Source organism: Jaculus jaculus, chromosome 16 (assembly GCF_020740685.1).
Source record: "Jaculus jaculus isolate mJacJac1 chromosome 16, mJacJac1.mat.Y.cur, whole genome shotgun sequence".
Lineage (NCBI taxonomy): Eukaryota > Metazoa > Chordata > Mammalia > Rodentia > Dipodidae > Jaculus > Jaculus jaculus.
The window spans coordinates 37,629,913-37,650,815 of NC_059117.1; the positions used below are offsets into that span (position 1 = coordinate 37,629,913).

The 20,903-nt window shown below is 43.8% G+C and overlaps 1 protein-coding gene across 10 annotated transcripts in view; it reads right to left on the reverse strand.

Annotated features, from left to right (window-relative positions):
* Positions 1-2,784: 2,784 nt before the first annotated feature.
* The window catches only part of Osbpl3 (oxysterol binding protein like 3), a 197,469-nt gene continuing 179,350 nt past the window's right edge, over positions 2,785-20,903 (reverse strand). For all 10 annotated transcript variants that reach the window (XM_045135889.1, XM_004652803.2, XM_004652801.2 and 7 more), the window contains 4 exons: positions 19,096-19,240; positions 16,319-16,445; positions 11,471-11,593; positions 2,785-6,313 (listed from right to left, as the gene is read on the reverse strand). In XM_045135889.1, coding sequence (XP_044991824.1) covers positions 6,217-6,313; positions 11,471-11,593; positions 16,319-16,445; positions 19,096-19,240 — 492 coding nt within the window. In that variant the 3' untranslated portion in view covers positions 2,785-6,216. The remainder of the gene's footprint in view (positions 6,314-11,470; positions 11,594-16,318; positions 16,446-19,095; positions 19,241-20,903) is intronic.

Below are 20,903 nucleotides of genomic sequence, written 5' to 3' on the forward strand. Positions count from 1 at the left end.
GAAGTCAGGGTCCCAGTATCGCCTTGAAGGGTCCAGCCTCAATGACTTAATTTCTTTCTCCCAGGCCTCACCTTTTTAAAGGTTCCATTATCTCTCTATAGTACCATGGGCTAGGGACCAAGTCTTCAGACATTTAAGATTCAAACAGGAACAGTAATGAATTATTTCTATGATTAAGGAAATGAATAAAAAGCATGATGAAATGATGGTCCCATCCTTCCCTTAAACATGAAGACCTTTGCGGATTTATTTATTTATCATCTTCTAGACATTCCTGCCTCTCAGTCTTGGATTAGCACTTCTCCCTCCAGGTCCTCCTCCGGCAGCTGTTCCACACTACTGCTGCCCACAAGCCACTGGTGCTAACACCTCTCAGTCCATCACTGCACATAGGCAGTGTCGTTCTTTCAAAATAATGGCCACGCTTAAGATTACAAAGAAGAAAACAATTTGAAGCACTATTGAAGTCTGTAGGTAAATTCTACGAAAGCAGAGATTGTGTTTTGTGTGTGTTTGCTGTGCATGAATGTTGACTGATCAAAGCCCATTTCCATCTGATCTTACTTTTTTTGTAGTGCTGGGGACAGAACTTCACTCTGGGTACGCCCATGCTCACTGGGGTTCCACCACTACGGGGTACTACTAGGGACATGGAGGGTGGAGGAGACCCAGGCAGCTCTGGGTTGGCTGGCAGAGGTGGCATGTCCCTCCAAAACTACAACTCCTGATCACTGACGCCTCCTCAAGAGGCTTAGGGAGTAATGGCTTCCCACCTTGCAAATCTCTTATGCCTCATGCCCTCTCTAGGTCCTGCAAGTATCTTCTTCACCCGTCTCTTCAATCGCCTGAGTTGGATTGTACTTCCTACAAGGACCTCCACTGTGAAGTTTCTAAGAAGCTCAGTTGGGGAGAAAGCAATGTACTGATTTGCTAATTATTGATGACATTAACTACAGTAACACTGGTATTTATTGGTATGAGGAGAGCATTATTAAATTTCTAAACAGCTTGGAAGTTACTCCTCTAAATTATCTCCTCAATGTTAATATCATGCATACTTTAATTACCAACACGTTAAAGCATGTTTAACATATTTTGTTACCAACATATTAAAATATGCCTAAAGATTTTCTTTAGCACCCATACAGCATTATTTTGAATAATGCTGGAAAATAGTCTTCTTTTAACTGCAGATTTGATTCAGTTCAATAGGCACTGTCAAAACACATTATTAGGAAAAATAAAAAAGGAATAAAAAACACATTTTAGAAAACTGACAATACTTTCATTATTGTATATGTGTGTGTTGGCTTGCACTGCTGTATAAATGCCTGAGATAAACAATTTATAAACAGGAACGATTCATTTAGGCTCATGGTTTCAGAAGTTCCAGTCTGTTTGAATAAAACCTTAATATTACTGGCACAAACACTGAACAAAAGCAGCTCATGGAAAGAGAGGATTTATTTTGGCTGACAGTCTTGAAGGGAAGCTCCATGATGGCAGGGGAAGGGATGACATGAGCAGAGTCTGGTCATCACCTTTGTTACCGCAGGCAGACAACAGCAGTAGGACAGAGAGCTGAACTAACAGTGGCAAGTTGGGGCTAATAAACCATCAAGGTCCACCTGCCGCGACACATCTCCTGTAGCAAGGCTCTGCATTGCAAGCATCCCAAACTGCCATCAGGTGGGATTAAGCATTCAGAACACATGAGTTTATGGGGGCCAGCTAATTCACAGTCCCTGGTCATTTTCCTCCTTTGCTTTTGAGCCTGTGGTAAGGTAAAAAACATCTTGGTGGAGTTTGAGGTGGAGCCAAGCTGCTCACCTCATGGTGGCTGGGAAGCAAAGAGAAAGAGGGGAAAGGATCCTGATACCTCTTCAAAAGGCGGCCGCACTGACCTAACTTCCTTCTGTGACACACACACCCCCTTTTAAATCTTTTACCACCTCTCAGAAGCATCACAGGCTGGAAATCATGACTATATTCATGGCCTTTGGGCAAAATTCAAGATCCAAATGATAGCCTTCTTCCTTTGCACCCCCCCCCCCAGTGACTCATGTCCATCTCAGAATGTATAATACATTCTGTCCATCTATAAGAGGTCCCAAAGTTTTTATTGAATAGCATTGTTTAAGCAGTGTATATGCAAATTTTAATAATTGTCCACCAAGTATCCTTTATAGCTTGCTTTTCTTTTAATCCAGATTCCAATCAAGATTCACAAGTTGCTTTTCAAAGCCTCTTTAAATGTCTTTAGGAATATGTGGAGGTGTGATTTTATGCATGTAACTTGGCATTCTAGCATAATGTATGGCACCTGAATATACCAACGGAACCCAATGGAACTTTAGCGAGTGCTAAGAAAATTCCTGCACTCCAAGGGACACAACTGGATGTGGGAGGAGGTGGCAGAGTCACTGATGAGGGGAGCACACTGGCGTGCAGTCAGTTCCCCATTTCACTCAGAAAACATTTCTGTGGTAAGGTAAACTAAACAGGTTTTCTTGGGTGTGGGCATAGCTCCCTGGAGCTCCTGACGCCTCAGGTCTTGATCCCCAGAGCAGGGAGATCAACCTTTGTGGTATGACCAAGACACAGCAACTGCAACTCTATGGTTTCCAAGTTGACTTCTGAACCAAGGCATGATCTTTTGTGTTCACTGTTGGTTTGTAACCTGGTGTATTTCTTTCTGGACAGATCCAAGACAAGAGTCTCCCATCACTTCCACCAACTACAATACTCATAACCAGGGAAAACACAGACCAGCATGGCTTTTTTCCATATTATTTATTCACTGTCAACTATCTACATGAAGAGGGGCAAACACATTAATAGGATCTTGTTAGAAAGCCACATAGACATGGGTAGAAGGCTGGGACTTAGGTTTTACAAATGGTTAAATGGAAGATTTGCAAGTATCCATTTAAAAAAAATATTCTCTGAGCATAACAGGAACAATAATCATAAATCACAAAACTAGGTCACTTCTGATCACGGATATCCCTAAAACCAAAGTCTTCGGTAATAGTTTGTGTTTCAGACTGTCATGATTTGTGGGATATGTAGATTTCCAGTACAGGAAAAGATGGACACTAACAGATTAATACAATACAGAAAATTGAGCACATGAAAATAGCTGTGATCTGCTAGCAAAAATAGATTTATGTCGATTTTAATATCAAAATTAAAGACATTGAAATAAGTTATGCCAAAACATTACAATTATTCCTAAAATCAAAAGAACAACTTATTGCTTCTCTTCATAACCACAGGAAATTCTACAATAACATGAAGATGATTCATCATAAGTCTGGAAAACAGATGAAGACCAGTGCTAAAAGCCTGAACAAATGACTTATTGGAAGTAAAAGAAGAATATGATAAATGCAGAAGCCCACATCAGGTAAACATTAAAAAATCAGTTTGTATATTTTTCTCCCTCACTGAGATCCTTGGGATGCACAAACTAGGGGGCTGATGAGGCATTCTTGGTACTTGGTAAGGAACTGCACTGCTGTCCTAAAGGGAGCCCCATCCCCGATCTATTTAGTACCAGAGTTTTCCCAGTGTCTGGGAGGTGAACTGCATCTGTTCAGTTAGTATCAGAGTTTTCCCAGTGACTGGGAAGTGAACTGCATCGGTGTAGTTAGGACCAGAAGCCTAGCCTCTGGGCGGTGGCCTGCAGGGGGAAGCCACATTGAGACTTGTATTTCCGCCTTTTAGGCAGGGGCACACCAGCCTTAGAGCACTCTGCGGTCTGGAGAGGGAACCAATCTCCCCCTCTCCACCGTTCCTGAACGATGCCCTGCACGATGGAATAGTCAGTGACAAAGGGAACGTCTGAGGCATAGCAAGGATGCCTGCCCACGGTCCCCTTCCCAAAACTGTGTGTAGTTCACCACAAATTTAAAACAGAGTAATTAGGAAACAGTACGAGGCCGAAGCATGCTCGTGAAGTGGTGGAGTGATTGGTATTATTTATTTGGAGGAATTTAACTGTACTTCAATTCTTTTCAAACAAGGCCATACAAATTTGGTGGAGACATGAATATAAGAGACAGGACAGAAAGGGGGGAAAAAGTAGCATTTAAGACTCAAATATCAGGCCAAACCATCAAGTTGTTTAAATTTCAGAGAAGCCCTTTATAAAGATGCTGGTACTGACTGGTAGGTTTTAAATTTGCATTTGGTTCTGTACCATACTTTACTCATTCCCCTCCTCTCATTCAAATTAGGTGACCACAGCAGCACTGTTTGGTCCAGCTGTCCTTGTGATTTCAAAGTAAAGCATGAGATCAATAACATAACAGCATCAGGACAACTAAAGAATTTATAAACACTGCATGGCAGAGCTATATCCATTCAGGCTGTAAATTTTGTTTTTGTTGCATTTTTCTCTTTTGAGCCAGCCTCTGGAGCAAGCCTATTTAACAGCCAATATTGCTAAAATTCTACATTTATCCTCACATTGTGTAAATCGGATTTGTTTTTCCCCTGAGCACCCTTAAATCTACTGCCTGCTTCCCCACGTCTGTGAGCAGAATCTGAATGAATGCGGGCAGAGGAAAAGAAGAAAGCATGTACTGGAGAATCAGACTGCACTGTTCAAGTGCTGAGGAATGGGAATGGTATTTACATTGTATTCATTTTGACATCTCCTTAAAATGGAACAAGTGAATCCCAGTGCTGAATGAGTTGTTTTAAAAATGCCAGTTCCTTGCATACTCCAAACTGTTCCACCTTAAATTCTCTCCATTTTATAAATGCAATGGTTTCCAGTTGATTATTTGGTGGGACACTAAAAAAAAATGCATGCACCATTTTCCTATTCTTCATGCTATCCTTCAGTCACAGGCTCTGAAGTTCTTTATCTAAAAACACTTTCTAGAGACATCTCCTTACACCATCATTACACTTGATGTTTCATGAAATTTCTATGGATATTCGAGTCAAAGGCTTAACAATTAGGCTTTGGTTTTAATGCAATCTGGGCAGAAGCTGGAATTGCTTTGATAACACAATTCAACTACTGCATCCATGTAATATGCAGAAACACATTACAAAGAACAACATTTCCCCTTTTTATAATTGATTTAGACAGATGAAGAACCCACCGAGCGACACACAGATCGAAAGTGAGGGGAGGAACAAGACACTTGGAGCTTTCTCAGAAGACAACACAAGAAAGAAAAGCCAATGCCCCACATCTGTCTGTAAGGCAGGCGGTCAAACCTCTTGTACAAGATCAACGGTGCTTAGTAAGAGGTAGAAAATACCAAAACAGCATGGAAAAAACCATGATATTGAAATCTGCTGAAGTTTAGAAACTCACACTGCCATGGAGTGTGTTGCACGTTTTGTACTGAGTGAAGACGGTCCCTGCTGTGCAGAAATGAGCCAGAGGGAGGCTGCTAGGCTTGGGCTAGAAAGCAGGAAAGTTTCTGAACTTGTCAAGGATTCAACTTTCACCAAGGAAAAGTCCCCAATGCACGAGGACACTGAATTAATGGAGATTTCTTTGATTAGTGCCACTTCTCTGAACAAAAGGGGCCATTTTCATATAAGGCAACTCCAGTGGGGGAAAAGCACAAATGCCTCCCCTTCTAGAGGAGACATGCCCACCCACCTTATGTAAAGACACCCACCCACTAATCTTAAGCCATCACCTTCACTGCTGAAATGCAAATGGAAGTTTTATTTTTTATTTATTTATTTTTTTGTTGTCTGGACTCAAGAGCTGTCGGAGACAAAAGATATCCCAGCTACTGAGTTAGACTTGGGCAGCTGACGCACGGTGGGCGCCCGGGAGTTCTTGTTTCTTAATGCACCTGGGAAATGGTTTGTTGTTTTTCTTTCCCTCCAGCGTGATGTTATAAGGCATAAATTTAATTTAAATTTTCCCTTACCTTTAGAAAATTAGTGTTAAAGCTTTTTTTTTCAACCCACACATTAACATTCAATCTTTGATTTTTATTAAATAGTTTAATATATAAAAAGAAATCCAGAGATGTTCTACATTCATATAAACAATCATGATAATACTTGAAATTGTAAAGAAACGCTGAAGAAAATATATACTACGTACTTACATTGCTAAGCTAAGCACAAGTGATCATCATTCTAGATAATCTCAAATACTAAGACACAGGTTTGTGCTGCTTCTGGAAGCAAACATGGGAGAAGAATAATGTATCTTCCTGCATTGATTTATCACCACAGGACAGGATGATCCAGTCTGGAAAACCCAAGGTCTTTCCTGAGTTCCAAGTAGGTGCCGTTGCTCACCCAGGAGTCATCACTGGCTTTCCTGTGAGAGATGTAACAATTTCTTTCACAGTCTTGAAAAACTGCCATATTCTCCCTTCCCTCCCCTTCCCCACCATTATTCTCTGATGGTCTCAACATCTCAGAACAACCCAGTACTGGAGCAAAACGTATGACAAGTGGAAGCCCAGGAGTCACGTCGTTACTTCTGACATAAACTTCATGTGCCTGTGTGTATGTTACACACATCGACCTTCTCTCTTTTCCATCCAATGGTAGTTCTAGAAAGTGTTCTACCCACTGAGCACTGGACATATCAATATGTATCTTGGAAATCATTTCCCATTCACGCTATAAGGCAGTAGTCAGCAAACTATGGCCCAGGGACCCAATTCAGCCTTCCGTACACACATGTAAGTGTGTGTATGTGTGTTTGCAATGCTGGAGCTCACACAAGTACCACACACTAACACACTGCACCACTGGAGCTTCGAGTGCTGGAGATCCAACACAGGGCCTCACACACGCTGTTCCGGCCTGGAGCCACACGCCCAGCCCTACATGCTGTTTCATAGCAGAGCCAGGCCCATTTCTTTCCACACCGTCCATGCTTGCACTGATGTCGGGGAACTGCTGAGACCTGATGGCCTGCAAAGCCAGTAATATTTGCTATCTGTTTTTTGTAGGTAAGTTTGGTGACCCCAGCATGAAGGGTTTCTAATTTTCTTTTATTATTATTATTTTGGTCAGTCTTTTTGTTTTATTGGTAGGGTCTCACCCTAGCTTAGGCTGATCTGGAATTCACCATGCAGTCTCAGGGTGACCTCAAACTCACAGTGATCCTCCAACCTCTGCCTCCCAAGTGCTGGGATTAAAGGCGTGCGGGAGGAGGTGAAGCTCATCAAGAACATGGGCACGGGATGGAGAGATGGCTTAGCGATTAAGGCGTTTGCCTGCAAAGCCAAAGGACCCAGGTTTGATTTCCCAGGACCCACATAAACCAGATGTTCAAGGTGGCGCATGTGTCTGGAGGTTGTTTGCAGGGCTAAAGGCCCAGGCTTGCCCCTTCTCTCTCTCTCTGCTCTTTCTTTCTCTCTCTCTCTCTCCCTCAAATAAATAAATAAAATAAAATGTAAAAAAAAAAAAAAAAAAAAAGAACATGAGCGACCACATGACCAAGCCACGCACACTGGTGAGCCCTCGGCCACACAGGGGCGCGTATCTCTTTGAGCGGCTCACCCTGAAGCGTGACTAGATCCGATACGGCCTTCCAGGTCTCCTGCTCTGCCTTAACCACGCTCAGGACCTCCTCCGCCCCAGCCACTAGGCAGCTTCATAACACCCAGAGCCCCATCCAGCCTTGGACCAGATGAAATACATCTTGTGCAGCCAAAATAAATAAATAGATACTTAAACAAATAAAACTCCAGCCAGCCTTAATGTTCATTTTAAAGTTGTATTATATTCCATTGTTCAGATAGACTACAGTTTATCTTAAGGTACCCTACTTATGGCAATTAGGTTATTTTTTAACCTGCTATAAATAAAGCAAATGTTATACACATACAAGAATAGTTACATTAAAAATCCTACAGCTGAGACGGGCATGGTGGCGCACGCGTTTAATCCCAGCACTTGGGAGGCAGAGGTAGGAGGACTGCTGTGAGTTCGAGGCCACCCTGAGATGACATAGTGAATTCCAGGTCAGCCTGGGCTAGAGTGAGACCCTACCTCGAAAACAAAAACAAAATCCTACGGCTATCACTGCTGGGTCAGTGCATGCACATCTGTAATTTCAACCGATATCAGTACAGAGTAGTTAGGAGCAAGAGGAAGGAGTGTCTGTTTTCCCATACTTTCAGGAGCACAGATTTTTTTTTTTTTTTTTTGCAAACACTCTACTATTGAGCCCTGAAGTCCAACTTGAGATTCTCCTGCCTCAAACTCCCTCATGCTTGGACTAAAGGCATGTATCTCTATGCCTGGCACTGAAGTTATTTCTAATGCTTTCATATTAAGTCAAGTTCATGAATCTTCTTATGTACACTTTGAGACAGTTTTTTAAAAATACTTATTTATATATTTGAGAGGCAGAGAGGCAAGATAGACAGACAGGCAGATAGAGAATGAATGGGCACACTAGGGCCTCTAGCTACTGCAAACTAACTCCAGACACAGGCACTACCTGTGCATCTGGCTTTACATAGGTACTGGGGAATAGAACCTGGGTCTTTTGGCTTTGCTGGCAAGCGCCTTAACCACTAAGCAATTTCTCCAACCCTTGGGACAGTTTTTTTTAAATGTTTATTTTTATTTATTTATTTGAGAGTGACAGAAAGAAGAGAGAGAGAGAATGGTGGCACCAGAGCCTCCAGTCACTGCAAAAGAATTCCAGATGCATGCACCACCTTGTGCATCTGGCTTACGTGGGTACTAGGGAATCGAACCTCAAACTTGGGTCCTTAGGCTTAACAAGCAAGCACTTAATTGCTAAGCCATCTCTCCAGCCCTTGAGTCAGGTTTTCAGAAAGCATATTTTATTTTAATTTATTAGAGAGAGAGAGAGAGAGAGAGAGGGAGAGAATGGGCATGCCAGGGCCTCTAGCCACTTGGCAAATGAACTTCAGATGTATTCACCATGTGCATCTGGCTTACATGGGTTTTGAGGAGTCAAACCTGGGTTCATAGGCTTTTCAAGCAAGCACACTAAACACTACGCAATCTCTCCAGCCTTACCCCTTGTCTGTTTTTTTTTTTTTCCAGAAAAAAATGAACTCAAAGTATCTATCTAATTTTTAAAATATTTGAATGAGGAGCTGGAGAGATAGCTTAGTGGCTAAGGCACTCTCCTGCAAAGCCTAAGGACCCAGGTTCCATTCCCCAGAACCTATATATGCCAGATGTACAATGTGGCACATGCGTCTAGAGTTCATTTGCAGTAGCTAGAGGCCCTGGCATGCCCATTCTCTCCCTCCCTCATTCCCTCCCTCTCTCTTTCAAATAAACATTTTTAAAAATTTAATGAAGTTATGAGTATTTCAGGATGACACTCTGACCAGTTGATCATCAACTGCTAATGGTGATGCTGAGGACTGAACTGTGGACCCTGTAAGAACTGTACACACACTGAGCTTTATTTCTAGCTCAAGAGGTCAGTTGCTAACATACTGAATTTGAAGAAATGGTCAGGAGTCTGGCAAAGTGCTGGCATTTCAGGCTTGTGCCACCATGACAGGCACTTCTGATATTTTGGAATACATTTTTATTCCTGCTGCTGAGACTAGAACCTGTACTCTTCTTTAAAAGTTGCTTTGTTGTGCATGTAAATAAATAAAAACAGAAACCAGGGCTGGAGAGATGGCTTAGTGGTTAAGGTGGTTGCCTGCAAAGCCAAAGGACTCAGGTTTGATTCCCCAAGACCCATGTAAGCCAGATGCACAATGTGGCACATGCATTTGGAGTTTGTTTGCAGTGGCTGGAGGCCCTGTTGTGCCCATTCTCTCTCTCTCTCTCTCTCTCTCTGCCTCTTTCTACCTCTTTCTCAAATACATAAATAAAAATTTAAAATAAAAAGCAGGACTGGAAAGATGGCTTAGTGGTTAAGGCACTTGCCTGCAAAGCCTAATGACCATTTTTGACTCTCCTCACCTCATTCACATAAACCAGATGCACAAAAGTGAGGCAAGCACAAGGTCACTCATGCTCACTAGGTGGCTCAAATGTCTGGAGTTCGATTGCAATGGCTGAGGCCTTGGCACACCAATTCTCTCTTCTATCTTTATCTTGCTCTCTCTCTAAAAAGAAAAAAAGGAAAGGAGAAGGAAGAGAAGGGAAGGGGAGGGGAGGGGAAGGGAGGGAAAAGAAAAGAAGCAGAAACTACCTCCCAAACAGCACCAACCCAAGGTTGCAGGGTAGGAGTGGCCGGTTGGGAACATGCTCCTCCTAGACCTATGTCTGTTCCAACGTTGATTTGACAACAACTCAAAACATCCAAACCGCGTAGAGCTCTGAACAGGTGTCAGGAAGAGTCAGGACCTCATTTGGAACATGCCATTGGGCCCCATATGAAACCCTTAATATTCTCTGGACTTCTGTTTCTTCTCAGTTTAAAGAGGGGAGGGGAGGGAAGATTATGATCCATTTAAAAATTTATGTCGGTTGAAAGCTAGTCCCTCCTGAGCGAGTTATTAGAGTTGCATTTTTTTGAGATAGGGTTTTGTACCATAGCCCAGGCTGGCCTTGAACTTGAACTCCTAAGTGCTGGGATTGCAAGCCTAAACCATGCCTGGCTCAAGCAAGTTATGTTAAGAACAACAGGGCTGCAGAGACACCTCTGTAGTTAAAGGCACTTGCTTGTAAAGTAAAGCCTGCTGGCCTGGGTTCAATTCTCCAGTAACCACGTAAAGTCAGATGCACAGAGTGTGACAAAGGAATGCACTCATTTGTAGCAGCAAGAAGCCCTGGTGTGCCCATACTCTCCCACTCTTTCTCTCTTCTCACAAATAAATATACACGTTTTTTTAAATGGTTAAAAAATGTATTTATTTGAGAGATAGGAGAGAGAGGAGGAAGCAGATAGAGAGAAAAAAATGGGCATCCAGGGGTCTCTAGACACTGCACACTCCAGACCCAGGCACCACTTTGTGCATCTGACTTATATGGATACTGGGAAATTGAGCCTGGGTCCTTAGGCTTCACAGGCAAGCACCTTAACTGCTGAGCCATCTCTCCAGCCACTCTCCCCTTTTTACAAAATCAGTAACAACAACAATGTACCACCCAAATCCAAGCACCAGTGCACAGGAATGGCTGTCACTCAAGACACAGACTATTTGGAATTCCGTTTGGGTAACCAGTGGGAAGCTCATTAATTGCATCTGTCATTGTGTAAAGTGGATTTTTGGGGTGATCAAACTCAGCCCTCATTTAATAAGCTGTCTTGGTACTTGGGCCCACTGTGGTAGTTCCCCATCTTCTCCAGGCACTTACTGAGAGACGGTCTGGACAAGGTACCATGGGGCCACGGGGACAGAGGGAGGGGAGCAGAAAGGAAAGTGCTTGTCTTGCCTAAGGGCAGTGACAGGAGCCCGGGTGTCACTATTGAGGAGCAGGACAGTCCTACTCCCCCTCTCCTCCCCACCAGCAGCATACACTGCAGGCAGGCCCTCTGCCCCCACCCCACGATGCCTCCGGCACACACCTGAAGAAGCGAGGCTGGTGCTCCATGTTATTTTCTTCCAGGACCCGCCGCCTCTCTCTCTGGAGCTGTTCAATCCTCTGCTTTTGTATCTCAGCTTCTTCCACGTTCCCTTCTTCCAGAAACCTGAAGCATGGGGAAGAGTGAAGGAATATTAATCCCTCCCCCACGTCACAATCACTGCTCATCTTCTAGGCCCCAAACTTGACCTCCAAAACCCTGTCTTATACCTAAATGTCTTCCCCCAACCTTGAAACAATCTTGTGAGACAGAGAGGAAGGAGACTGCTTGGTGAATTGGTGATGATCATTACATGGCTCAAAAACTCTACCTAGAAAAAGAAATCTGGGTCAAGGTCGTCTTTCTTACTTGCTTCTGATTCCACCGGTTTTCCCCTCAAACTACTCCCTTCATCCTTCCATACCAGACAAGTCTCCATTATTTAATACATAGTCATTAAATGTAAATATAAACTCTTCTTCCTCCTTTTCAAAGCAGAAACAGCAGCAACATACCTGTACATATTATCTACAGGCCTTGATGCATTATTTGGCTTTGCTGTTACTCAATAACACATCACAGAGATATCTTCCCAGTAGCACATAGAGATCTCTTTTTCGTTTTTATTCATTTATTTATAGAGGGGGTCGGGTAGAGGGAGAGAAAGGGTGTGCCAGGGCCTATGCAAGTGAACTCTAGGCACACGTGCCACCATGTGCATCTGGCTTACATGGTTTCTGGGCAATGGAACCTGGGTCCTCAGGCTTTGCAGGCAAGTGACTTAACCATTAAGCCATCTCTCTAGCCCAAGATCTCCACTTTTGAATAGCCATTTAATATTCACTTGAGGGGACATACCTTAAATTATTTAAACAATTTCTAATTAATAGGCATTTGGGTTGTTCTTAATTTTTTAATGTAATGTGACAATTAAGGTTGCAGTGAATGGCGCTGTACAACTATCATTTTATGTGAGAAAGTGTACCAGTGGGAGAAACTTCTATAAGTAGAACTGCTGGACTAAATAGTGAATATGCAATTTCTGTCATAAAACTATCCTTTATGGAAATTAACAGCAATTTATATTTCTTTCTTTCTTTTTAAAAAATATTTTATTTTTATTTATTTGACAGAGAAAGGGGGAGAGAGAAAGAGAGAGAGAGAGAATATCGGCATGCCACTGCAGACAAACTCCAGACACATGTGTCCCCTTGCTCATCTGGCTAATGTGGGTCCTGAAGAATTGAACCTGGGTCCTTTGGCTTTGCAGGCAAATACCTTAACCGCTAAGCCATCCCTCTAGTCCTCCCCTCCCTTTTTTGAGATAAGGTCCCACTCTAGCCCAGGCTGAACTGACCTGGAATTCACTAGGTAGTTTGAGGCTAGTCTCAAACTCATACACAGCAATCCTCCCACCTCTGCCTCTCGAGTGCTGGGGTTAAAGGCATGCGCCAACATGCCCAGCTATTTATCCCTTATCATTTGGCCTTGGTTAGATATTTTATCTATTTTACCATTAAAATTTTTCTTTTCTTGCCAGGTGTGGTGCAGCTGGAACTGAGCTAAGAAACTTAATCTTCACTGGATAGCATTCATAGTGCTGGAAGGTTCTATGTAGGCTATTGGTGAAGAAAAACCATCCACAGTCAAAAACCTAGTGGTGGACCCTTTAAATTATACAACTGACCAGCTAGTCAAGATGTGCCCATTGGTACAATAATGGCATGATGACGAGGGGATAATCAGTTGCTTTCTGATTAGATTTGAGACCAGGGACTTTATGCCTGGTATTAAAATCCCAGTTAAAAGTCTGTGACTAGGAAGGTCATCGGCCCTAGTAGGGAAGTTATTACTGTTGTTTGGTTCAGTGGACATGTTGTGCCCATTAAAACTGCCTTATGTTTATGCCCACAGATTGGTGCTGCTAATCATCTTTGGTCAGAAAAGCTTCTTTTTATAGTTGGCTACGACTATTGGGGAGACTCAAAACTCATCAAAATGCTGAAAATAAATGACTGTTAAGTGCTCTGTGAGAAATAAGACATTGGTGTCACTCCCTTGCAGGCTCAGGGGACATTGTAGAAGAGGTGACAGAAAGACTGTAAGAGCCAGAGGGTGGGGAAGAGTATTATGGAACACTGTCTTCCAGACCAGATGTGGTCACTGCAGCCAGGACTTCCTTGGTGGCTGTGGTGACCTGCCCACGACCTGGACAACACTGGGTCCAGTCTATCACGGGTAGTGGAGGAGGGGACAAGGCGCCCATCCCTTCTTGAGGAGTTACTGGCAATACAGGCTTGCTGGGAGAGGGGGAGGCATTTTCTTCCATGGTGTCACCATTGGTAAGCTGCATGTCCTCTGGTAAACAACACCCCCCACCCCGCCATAGTTTGATTCAGGTGTACCCCATAAACTTAGGTGCTCTGAATGCTAGGCCCCCTGATGAGGGCAATTTGGAAATTGAAGCCTCCTGGAGGCAATGTGCTGTTGGGGGTGGGCTTATGGGTGTTATAGCCATTTTCCCCTTGGGAGTGTTTGGCACACTCTCCTGTTGTTACTGTCCACCTTATATTGTTCAGGGGGTGAGGTCCACCCTCTGCTTATGCCTTCATTTCCCCCTGCCATTATGGAGCTTCCCCTTGAGTCTGTTAAGCCAAAATAAACCCTTTTTTCTCGAAAGCTGCTCTTAATCAGGTGATTTTTGCCAGCAATGCAAACCTGACTCCAACAGTAAAGTTGGTACCAGAGGAGTGGGGTTGCTGCTGGACACCCACTATACGGCTTTGGCCATTTGGAGCTGATTTTCCAGGAGAATGTGGAAGGATTTGAAATCTTGACCTAAGAGATGCCTTGCAGTGCTGTAAGTACAGCTTGCGATGGACTATTCTGGTCAGAGTTGAAAGACCTGAATGGAGTATGAACTATAGGCTGTGAGGTTTGGCTTATGAGGGTGAGAAAGAACTTTGCCTGGACTGGGCTAGAAGCAGTTTGTGTGAGAGGCTTGCTATTATGCCTCTATCCTGAGAACTTGTGCAGGGCTGTAGTGTGTAAAAATGGACTGGTGTGTGCAGAGATATAGCACAGAAAGAAATCTTTGGGCCAAAACTTCTGCCTGTTTAGCTTCAATTATATGAGAGACTACAACCATTGAGATTGGGCTAGCTGACCTGCACTGGGGCAACAAGAAGAATGTAGACTCTTTTGAAAGGGTCTGAATATTCAAAGAGTGCTTTATTCCCCCCTGAATTAACAAATTGGCACCCTACCTGGTATTGTGGAGTATAAGAAATGAAAGAAAGAGAGGGTCATTGGATTTGCAACATGGTCTTGTGTTTTAGAAACAGCCAAGGGTAGTGTGAAGCAAGTTTGCTGGATTGCCTACATGAAGAACCAATGGAGCCATGAGGATGAACCATGGGTTGCAGTGGAGACCCAGTGGAGATGCTGGGACCACGAGATGGCTGCTAAGGAGAGCTGCCGACCCTGATGAAGTTTACCAGGACTGTGAGTAGCCTAGCTGGAGGGGTGGAATTGGAACTCCAGAGTCTTGTTGCTGGTTAGAATTATTAGACTTGGAGACTTGTCACTGACAATAGAGTTTTTGGACTTGGGAGCTATAGAGTTTGATGTTTGCCCTGGTTGTTTTAAATCTTGTATTGGTTGAATATTTCTTTGCTATGCCCAATGTCATCTTTTGCAGTGCAAATGTTTATTCTTTGCCTTTATGGCTTGTGGGGGGAATTCTTTTGGTATTATGGTTCAGTTAAAGGACCTTGGAATATAGGAATATTTGAACATCATTAGGACTGGTAAAAAACTACGGGGATTTTTAAAGTTGGACTGAATGCATTGCATTTTACACCATAGATGGTTATCAGTTTATGGAGGTTAGAGGCAAAATGTTGTGGTTTGATTGAGGTGTCCCGCATAAACCTAGGTATTCTGCATGCTAGATTCCCAGCTGATGGAGATTTGGGAATTAACGCCTCCTGGAGACAGTGTGTTGTTGGGGGCGGGCTTATGGGTATCATAGCCATTTTCCCCTTGCTAGTGCTTGGCAAGTCTCTTGCTGCTATGGTTCACCTTATGTTGGCCAGGTGATATCCATCCTCTGCTCATACCTTCATTTTCCCCTGCCATCATGAAGCTTCCCCTCAAATCTGCAAGCAAAAATAAACCCCCTTTTTTCCCAAAAGCTGCTCTTGGTCAGGTGATTTCTGCCAGCAATATTAACCTGACTGCAACACCCCCCCCCCCAGTATTCCATGTTCATGCAAGTAACCCTAATTAACCTCAGTGGGACACACACACAAAGACAATACAGTAGGAAAGGGAACAGCTGGGAAGATGGGGTTCAGTGACAGGGCAGAGGGAAAAGAGAAGGTAGTGGGAAGTGACTGTGATCAAAATATATACATGTGCAAAATTCCCAATAAATTAAATAAAAAGTAATAGCAAAAACAAACAAACAAATGAACAATAAATGAACAAAACAAGGCAAGCAAAGGAAAAGCCATCACATAACTCAGCATGTTGGCAACAGGTCTAGAAGTTAGATCTCAATGTAGTAAAATAATTGTAACTTACTGCATGCAGCACAACTCTTCAAAATAAACATCCTTTCATGTTTCCTTTTGGTATGTCACTGGAAATAGGGCCCTACTGACGAGTAAAGTCCATACCACACAATGATCAAAACTGGGTTCCATTTCCTCCATAACAGAGTTGTTGAAAGCGCCCCTTCATTCCTGTGCTCTTGATATGTCATCTCCCTCTCCAAGGGGGCCTGGGAGTTGTTAATACTACTTTAAAAAAGAATCTCTGGAGAGAAAGAACTTTAAAAACCCTTACCTTTGATCTGGCCTAAATCGAGTGTCAGTGGGTGGTAATAGAGACTTCGATGATAGATCCATTTCATTTAACTCTAATGCAAACTGTGTGAAGCCATAGTATTGCTCATAGCCTTTCGGCATGGGATCTAAAAGAGAAACAAACCTTTTGTCCCTCATTTGCAAGTCAGTTATGCTAGTTCAACGCCTTCCCCCTTTTCATTACACACTAGCTATACTTTTTTTTTTTTGAAGGTAGGGTCTCACTCTATATCAGGCTGACCTGGAATTCACTATGTAGTCTCAGGGTGGCCTCGAACTCACGGCAATCCTCCAACCTCTGCCTTCCAAGTGCTGGGATTAAAGGTGTGTGCCACTGTGCCCGGCTCTAGCTTTTTATCTTCCAGTTCTAAACTGTTCCTCTCCTATTAAGATATTCTTGGGCTGGAGAGATGGCTTAGCGGTTAAGCGCTTGCCTGTGAAGCCTAAGGACCCTGGTTCGAGGCTTGGTTCCCCAGGTCCCACGTTAGCCAGATGCACAAGGGGGCGCACGCGTCTGGAGTTCGTTTGCAGAGGCTGGAAGCCCTGTCGTGCCCATTCTATCTCTCTCCCTCTATCTGTCTTTCTCTCTGTCTGTTGCTCTCAAATAAATAAATTTTAAAAAATTTTAAAAAAATTTTAAAAAGAGATATTCTGACTAGCAATCAGCCGCTAAATATTTCCCCACAGATTTTCATCTCTTTCTCTTATATCTTCAGGGATATGGTCTCCTCCTCCAGTCTTTTATGAGTGAGTTTATACAACACTGTGAAGTACCTGTACTGCTTGAGGTATAACATAATTGGCTATTAATTAAAATGAACATGGCAAAAATGAACTCTGGCCGAGCGTGGTGGCACATGCCTTTAATCCCAGCACTCAGGAGACAGAGGTAGGAGGACTGCCATGAGTTCAAGACCACCCTGAGAATACAGAATGAATTCCAGGTCAGCCTGAGCTAGAACAAAACCCTAACTTGAAAGCAAAAATAAAAACAAAAAACAAAACAACAAACACACACAAAAAATAATACCTCTGGGTCTATTCTTTCCAACCAACCAAAATGAATTCATTTTTCCATGTAATGGTGTCAAACTTTCCCAACTTTGTCTAGTAGCTAGAACACGGTTGAACTCCCAGTAAGTATTCAACAATCACTATTCGTTTCTTCCATTCTTGTCTTTCTTTTCACCAAGTCTTTTCCCCTAAACTCTTATCTCTTAGACTGAGAACCACAAAGCATGGTGCCTTAACTTGAATCCCAGCTGAAAATCAAACTAGATTCACTGAAGTTTATATACCAGGTAAATCAAATGTGGACTTGTAACAAAATCTGCCTCTTACTGGTCATGCATCCAGATGTAAATGTTTTCCATGAGCTTTTCTGCAAGACCCATTTTGGAAGCTTCAGGAGCTCCGTGCAACTTAGTCCGATTATTCTAAGCTACACAGCCCTTGCTGCATGCTGTGCCTTCCACCCCAGGCCCCAGAATGGAGGTGGTGGGGGATGCTCGTGGCCAACTCAAGGACACAGAGTCCAGGAAGAACAACCCAGAGAATGTTCTCTTAACACCTGGAGAAGACATTAGTTCCCCTCTGTGAGAAACACTGCAGGCAAAGAAGGGAGGCTGTCTCACTTGAAGAACCCCACACGTGCTCTGATGCTGAGACCCCGAGACCAGCACGCCAGCTTCACGGCAGCCTCTGCCGTGACAGATGTGGCTGCGTCCCACTGATGGAGGCCCTGCTGGCTGCAGGCTCTACGGTCACTTCTGTGACTTGTAAGGGAACACCCACTCCACTCAGGTGGCACTGTGGCCTCCACAGGGGATGCAGGCAAGGTCAGGTGAGTCTTCTGCCTGCCCTGGTTGCGGGCTGGGCTGGGCCCACCTCAGACAGATGTGCTGTAAAGGCGCGTTTGCTGGGGAACCCAGGCAATGCCGTATTCCTGAGAGAAGGGTGGTGTGTAAGAAGTAAGGTCTTCTGTTCTCCCCCTTCTTCTCTGCTCGTCAGAAGTCATGATGTGACATGACAGTGAGTTCTGACGACCACTTTACATGCACAGCGGGGATTGGACAAGGTGTCCTCATTGACCTGTGACCTAACACAGGTAGGCTGCGAATGTAACAACCAGGAGTCATGCCCTCTTTACTTATTATTGCCATGGTACATAGCCTCAGGGCTCAAGCCACTAATACAGCGCATTTCTTTTTTGTTTTTATCAGTGAAAAATATCCTTAGACTAAACCTTACCTCAGAGCACTCACTGGTTTTATAATACCACCCTGACTTGGATGTACCTGTTTTCTGCAGATGAAGGTGTTAAATGGTCACAGAGGACGGCTGGCCTTGCACAGCCCTTAGCCACACAGCTGCTTCTAGGATTACAATGGAGTCAGGATGGCTTGTGAGGTTGTGCCACCCTGGGGGGTACCCCACTGCTGTGGGCAACATTCTCCAGAAACACTTTTCTCGTGATCTTCACTCTAGAATCACTTCTTGCATTGTACCAGCATTCCTTCCCCAGTGTTCCCTCGAGCCCCGTATGTGAGCTGGAAGAGCCCTTCGCAGGGCCCAGGACTGGCGGTGGCTGCCTTCTGGGGTCCTAAGAGCCCAGGACCCAGCAACCAAACCTAGACGCTTATGTCGGCATGGGCACGGAGGAAGTGTTAAGAGTTCAAGTGGGTGGAGGCTGGAGTCAGAGTGGCACTGACCCCCACACCCACCACGTGAGCTGCGTGGGTTTGGATGGAAACTCACTCGCCCTCCAGATGCATGTGGAGGAGGAGGCGCCTCCGCAGTAGATGCTCTCGTGCCATTTCCCAAAGAGCCGGTGCACCGCCTTGCCGCTTCTGTCGAACACTGTTCCCTCGATCTCGTGGGAGTTAGTGCTCCAGTATTTTGCCTAGGACACAAATGAAAGAAGGCTGTAATCGAGAGTAATCTAGGTAGTACATCCGCTTATTACAGTCACTAACGAAAGAAAAAGAAAAGCAAGAGAAATAATAAGGCTGGGTGCGGTGATGCCTGCCTGTGATCCCAGCACTCCAAAGCTGGAGTCATTCCGTCCAGTTCAAGATCTGCCTATATATCAAGTTGGAAGCTAGCCTGGGCTACCAGAGGCCCTGTCTCAAAAAATGAGAGAATGAGGAAGGGAGGGAGGGAAAACACTAATGAGAGTGACTGTACACTGTGTATACTGCTAGTTCTGGGTTGTGTTTGGTTAATACAAAAAAGTGTATATGGGCTGGAAGGATGGCTTAGCAGTTAAGGTATTTGCCTACAAAGCCAAAGGACCAAGGTTCGATTCCCCAAGACCCATGTTAGCCAGATGCGTAAGGGGGCGCAGGTGTCTGAAGTTCGTTTGCAGTGGCTAGAGGCCCTGGCACTTGTTCTCTCCCTTTCTGTGTCAAATAAATAAAAACAAAATATTTTTAAAAAGTGCAACATGATGTTTGGGAATATGCATACAGCATAGAATGGTGAACTCAAGTTACTTCACATGTCTAAAGCACACACTTAGGTGAGAACATTTTCAAATACATTTTAACATTTTCAAGTATATGCTACATTATCAACCATACTTAGTGGTCCAATCAATATCTTGAACTTATTGGTAACTGAAAGTTTGTATCCTTTGGTCAGTTTCCCTAAGCCTTGCCCCTGGTAATGACCACCCTACTTTCTGCTTCTGTGAGTCCAATTTTTATAGATTCACATAAGAAAGGTCACAAGGTACATGCTTTTCTGGGCTTGGTTTATTTCACTTTGCATAATGCTGATCATGCGCCTCTCTGTCTCTCTCTCTCTCTCTACACACACACACACACACACACACACACACAGTAGGATTTCATTCTTTTTATGACTGCACAGTGCTCCATGTGTAATCTTTTCCTGATCCCTTCATCTTCATTGATTGGATATCTCGGCTCTCATGAATAGGGTTGCAATTAACATGGAGGTGCAGCTGTCCCTTCAACATACCAATTTCATTTCCTTTGCACACCCACTCAGGAGTGGGGTGGCTGGGACACATAACAGTTAAATGTTTTGAGGAGTTGCTATTTGTTTTCCCTGATAGCTGGCTGCTTTGCAGTCCCACCAACACTATCCTTTTCTCCACAGCCTTCCAAACACCTATCTTTAATATTTACTTATTTAGTTTTAATTTTTTGTTTATTTTTATTTATTGGAGAGTGACAGAGGGAGAAAGAGGCAGAGAGAGAGAGAGAGAGAGAGAGAGAGGGAGAGAATGGGTGCGCCAGGGCCTCCAGCCACTGCAAACGAACTCCAGATGCATGCACTCCCTTGTGCATTTGGCTAACGTGGGTCCTGGGGAACCGAGCCTCAAACCAGGGTCCTTAGGCTTCACAGGCAAGCGCTTAACTGCTAAGCCATCTTTCCAGCCCCTAATATTTTTTATAACAGCTATTCGAAGAGGTGTCAGGTGCTTTGTTCAGGTGTCCTTCTTTCTTCCCTTCGTTTCCTTTTCCTTCCTCCTTCAGTTTCATGCTACAGATCTATAGCCTAGGAGCATTGTATATGCGAGGCAAACTATCTGTTAC